This window comes from Vanessa atalanta, chromosome 1 (assembly GCF_905147765.1).
Source record: "Vanessa atalanta chromosome 1, ilVanAtal1.2, whole genome shotgun sequence".
NCBI lineage: Eukaryota > Metazoa > Arthropoda > Insecta > Lepidoptera > Nymphalidae > Vanessa > Vanessa atalanta.
In genome coordinates, this window is record NC_061871.1 from 4,521,063 (window position 1) to 4,526,954 (window position 5,892).

A 5,892-nucleotide genomic window follows, 5' to 3' on the forward strand; every position below is an offset into this window, starting at 1 on the left:
ACATAACGTGTTTTATTTTATTGAGAGCGTTAATAATCTATGTCTAAAGTAAAGTAAAGAAAAAACCTTTAAATGTCCTACTGTTGCGCCAAGGCCTATTCGCCCTTTTCAGGAGAAGGTTATACCAACCACATTTCACCAACGCGGAAGTGCATGAAAATAAAAAAAAATCAGTGATGTTTGTCTGGGCTTGAACCCACAATCGTCGGTTAAGATGTGTTCTAGCCACTGGACCAATTCGGCTTGTGAGCACTGAGCCATGTCTAAAGTAATTACAGGTAATTCTTGTCGTAATTGCCGATCGGCTGATAGCCAATCGGTCATGTGAGTTCCCTGAGCTGGCACGGAATGAAGTATAAACCAGACCTTCCACCGCCAATGAACCATAAAAGATATGTTATCCTCTTGTGCCTGTAATGAAATTGGTAAACCGAAACACTGCAATATACAGTCAATACTTTGTTGGAAACATCGGAATGTTTTAAAGTAGAATAACTAGTGTGTGGTACCGACCCAAGCGGGTGTAAAGCCAATATCCAATAGTAAATAACGGGGAATTCAGTTGATAAAAAAAGCTATTCGATTAAAGATTTGATGACTTTTAAATTTAGAACCTGTAAATATTTTACAATTTGGACAATGTATAAAACGTAATATATATTATATGTATATATATACTGATTTAAAACGCTGAATGCACACGATAATTTTATAGACCATTAATGCAAAATAATTAACGGGGTTATTAGTACTAATTAATATGTGGTTAAGTTCGACTAATTAGTAACTGACATATATAGATTAAATATTTAAACCTATATTTATTTCATTTTACCACCAATTTAAAAACGTAAATCTGTTTTTACGATTTTTCTTGATTGTGAGAATTTCTATGGTATTATTTCTAAACATTAAATCTTCCTCAATTACGAGAGACATCACTCGTACCGCCCATACATTTTTTAAATCCTTCTCGACATTAAATTTTAGTCATTGATATTAACTTCTATTTTTTCATTGCGCTCGATTGAATTTTGTCTTGTGTGGGTGTTTATTAATCAACCCACATTAAACTTAACGTGGATTGTTTTATCGATTTCATGAACATATCACAACGCCAACGCGAGGTAGATACTGCGTTGGCGTTATATAAATACTCGTATTTATTTTATTAACCTCTTATTAAACATGACGCTTGAAAAGAACTATTAGAAGACCACCTAGTGCTTCTTCTTGAAAATACTATGATGAATTGCTAATTTTAATGTAAAAATAGACTGAAGTTGCTTTATGTTTCAGAATTAATATTTATAAATAGTAATATATCTTTTGCCTATATTTTAATTTAATTTAATAATAATAATTATTATTATTACATATACTTTTCAAACATAGAAACAGTACGTTTGATTTAAAATGCCATTCCATCATTTCAATCACAGAGATGGTCAATAAAGTACAATTAAATGTATATACAGATAACCTGTCTGGAAATCACACAAATACTAAGTCTTTACACTTCTTTAATTAGAAATTTGGCAGTGTATTTCGCCACTATTGAAGCTACGCTTGATATGTCTCACGTCGTGCCGAATAGTGAATGGGAATGAAGGAATACACACTGCACATGTGTTTCAACATAGTACTGCACAAGCGAATGACATTTCCTATAGTGTTTTCTATTTAGTTCTCAGGGCTGATTGCCGTGAGCAAAATTAATTACAGTGAGCATTATAAATATTTAATTTAAAAAAAAAACACATTTTCTGAATGAAATAAGTTTCTTGAAACGAGTTTAATAGGGTCTATATAATTTATTCCATTATTAAATTATTTATTAATATAATGAACCCTTTTAATAGGATTTATTAGCACGATACTAAGAACTCCGTTGAAATTCATCGTAGCATAAATAGCGGTAAAATGTAATATTCACTTTAAGAATTACTTCTGAATCAATAAACCTAAACAAAAATGATCCGAAGGATGTAACGTGTGTTAGTTGTCATTAATGAGGATATCTTTTTGACGTATTCTTTGCTAGATAATCTAAAAAAATAGATATATACTCATTATATGATTATAATAATTAGGCACTCAAATACTTCACTTTTTTTTAAATTAAACTATTAAAAATATTATTTAGGCTCTCATTCCTTCATTCTTAATTTCTTCATTCAACGAAAATCGACCAGTTATATAATTATTACGAATGTCACCTGAAAATAATCATATCGTACATATTGCGTAAGCCAAAGAGTCATTTTATACATGTATAGATTGCTTGTTAATTTTTATTTACCCATCGTGGAGTATATTAAGAAATTTTTACCTAGAGAAAATTTCTAGTGTTTTTTTTTGCGAGCAATATGCTTTTGTCAGTTGACAGGAGCAGAAAATTTTGTGGTATTATCTTCTCTATTTGTATTTCTTATTCTCCATACTATATTTTTTTTTTCGAGGTTTTGTGATTTTGCTGGTTATGTACAAAGTATTGTATAGTAAAATAAGTATATATATTTGAAGGTCGAAATTCAGTACAAATTTTCTGTATAATGTCTGGTCAAACATTTCTGACACGAAAAGGTTTTACTTTTAACACTGTAACTTTCAAGCGCTGCAGCGCTTTAGTAATTTGTAATTAAGTAGATTTTAAGATTAAGTTTCAAATTAAAATGAGTCGGGTCTGTTGATACTCGTGACTCGTCATATAGAATTTACGCATCGTATAAGTCTCCTTGAACTCTCTACCCTAAAGTATGAACGTACTTAGTTGACTCATACTCATAGGAAATAACGATTTACATCCAACATTTTACATCCGCTGTTGAAAGTTTTCCAATCTTATTCTGCCTTTAAAATTATTTCAGTTATTTAAACGATAGGTATATATTACAATGAAAGTAACTCTACTCTAAACGTCTGTCTGTTACGTTTTACAACTAAATCGATTAACCAAATTTAATGTAATTTGCTATTAATAAGCAAGCTTGAGTCCCAAAGACATAGACAGATTCTCAAACCTAACCTGGTAACCCTCATCGTCTGATACGTGGGCAAAGACGCATGCGAAAACTAGTTGTATATAAAATTAAGATAGTAAATGTGTCCTTAAGTATACATATGATTAAAAACAAGGATACTATAAATGACTTGATCATCTATTATTTATATAAAATGTACATAAGTTAATTTAAATAAGATTTAGGTACATAATATTAGGTTTTATTAATGACAAGGGAGTGAGTGAAAGTAAAATCTCAAGGGATATTAAGTATTGGTGAAGGAAGTGGTCCTTATTTTCAGTGTCTTTGGGTGATTCACAAATGCTATTCTATCTTTGCAATAAAAAACATACAACATTTGCTGGAATTCTTTTAATAGATAAACACGTTTTGCTAATTCATAACACGATATTTACAAATGTATAAGCAACATTCATTTATATATTATACTATAATTTATATAAAAAATCTGCCTTCATATATGATATTCAGATATGCCTAAGATTGTCTAACATAAAACCGTGCGATCGTAAAGTATCCTCCCGTGTTCATATTGTTTATACGTTACCGTTCAGCAACACTGTGTTTGGCACAAAGCCGGCTGAAATAAACGCCTTACAGTCCCAGCTGCACATGAACCCTTAACATGAAATGAAAACACTCGTGCACGACAGCTAATGTCGCCTCCCTAACGTTGGACGTTCAAGTTACAGCGTCAGTTATAAGGATCGATCTTCATGTAAAAACTATAGCAAGTTAGTTGCTACTTATATAATTACTTGTTATATCTACAAGAAAACTAATATATTAATATATATTGTTCAGTTAGCTTGTTTCAAATTATAAAATAAAATAAATGCTCTTTGAAAATTCGTGAATTATTAACAAACAAGTTACTCGGAACATATCGATTGAAGATAGATTTTTTATTAATAATTATTCAACAATGAAATCCATGGCTCCAATCTTCATAAGAAACATTATTTAAAAAATATTCCTTCACAAACTGTAGTATATGCCTCGTTTCAGACATAGGAAGGTATGGCACGTTCCTAAAGGATGCAGGCATCAAGTGAGACTCTGTCGTACTCCGAAGGAGATCAAATAGTCATTTTATGCTATTGTGTAATTATTATTTTTTGTTAATATATTTTATTTGTGCATTAATCTATACATTAAAAGTATATTTAAGTAGAGCAATGCATATCAAAAGTCGTTCATTGTGCGAAGAAGGGGCGAGTTACTGTATAGTATTTTCTCGGAGTAATATACAAAGCATTTAATGTAAGAACATTCATTTAACTAAAAAAAGAGGGAATGTAGAAGATATATGGTAATATAATAATAAAAAATTAAGTCAATTCATATTTAATAGTAATATAGAGTCAGAGCATTTTTTATGAGATTTGATGATAATGAAGATAAGCTGAAATTGTCTCTTTATACAATGTAGGAAGCCAAGTGGGATGAAAACTATGTATGAAAAGCAAGAAGTATTTTATGTGGATACTTACTCATTATGTGGAATGTCTTCGAGCTGGTTAGCGAGCGCTGCCGCCAGCAAGGCGAGAAGCAGTAGTGGGCGCCGAGTCATGGTGCCTAACGCCATCGCACTCTCCACATGACAAGAGAAACACCACACCACTGGCTCTCCTACATGTAATTACACCACCGTTCGCACTGCACTGCAATGTAACTAGGACTGAGTCATCGGACTGTGCGGCGGGCTAGGTCTAGTGGACGTGAGGCGGGCGAGCCGCAGGGCAACAGAGTGTCGCGCGAGAAAGAGCCGCGCCGCCGCGCGCCCCCGCCCCGCCCAGCCGCAGTGACGCTGCGCGCGAATCATACGCCCAATAACGCAGCCTTATTATTGAGATTTATTTGATCATGCATAGGGTTGATGGTCAGCGACTGCCGACCCTATTATTACGCCCTAATCGAGAATAAGGTCTGCACGCATTCATATGTCATGTGTGACGAAATATGTTTTTTTTTATTGACACGCTAGCCGTTTGATCATAATGAAAGTTTGTTAGGAACAGATTATAGAAACGAAGGATGTTGGAGAGGCTATGGACGAGGTTCAGGGCCTCGGGTGCCACGCACATGCGTGGGCACGCCGCCAGGAAATCCTTTATTGATTCCCGCGCTCCCGCTTTCTAAGGAATGTCGCAGGCGTTGTTGCCGCCAAAATTCCGTTCGTCCTCGATTACAATTCGGACTAAGGATCACCACACGCGACGCAGATTGCTTTAATTGAATTAAGTAATAACAGATAAGCGACCTCGCATGACTCTCAAATGTTTGCCCTTTCCTCTTGTATAGGATATTATTTATATAAAGCTAATAATAAGTAAATCAAGCTTTATAAGAGGCAGATATTACAGTAGTTTCTTATAACATAAACCTACCTAATATTATTTTGGTGTAGCTTTATTTTTTTTCATACACTAAATGTATGTTTAGTTGGATATTATGTTAAATACATAAATACGGCTGTTTATATTTTTGTTAGGGGTTTAGGGGGTTGCACTGCTTTAAAAGGCTAAATGAGTTAAAACAATCGCTTCATGTCCAAGGATCATAAGACGTTCAGAGTCTAATTACTTATGACATTATCTCTTCCAGGTCAACGACGTCAAACAAGAGGACTTGGCTCAGTTTCTATGAAAAGTACAAAGATTAATATTTCCTTTTGGAGATATAATTATCCATTATTAAAACAACGAATTTACATTACGAATATTTTATTTTTAAACAGAAAGTTTAATGTGAAAATAATTTTCCGTTAAACGAGATTAATTCCAGCACAATTATATTTTACTTATTACAAAATTGTATGTTTTAAACAAAAATCATTTATCGTCCTTTAAGCTCTAAAACATTT

General features: G+C 33.1%; 1 protein-coding gene across 2 annotated transcripts in view; it reads right to left on the minus strand.

Annotated features, from left to right (window-relative positions):
• Positions 1-4,764, minus strand: part of LOC125066475 (voltage-dependent calcium channel subunit alpha-2/delta-3) — a 65,679-nt gene extending 60,915 nt beyond the window's left edge. For both annotated transcript variants that reach the window (XM_047674566.1, XM_047674556.1), the window contains exon 1: positions 4,520-4,764. In XM_047674566.1, the coding sequence (XP_047530522.1) occupies positions 4,520-4,614 (95 nt within the window). In that variant the 5' untranslated portion in view covers positions 4,615-4,764. The remainder of the gene's footprint in view (positions 1-4,519) is intronic.
• Between the last annotated feature and the right edge of the window lie 1,128 nt (positions 4,765-5,892).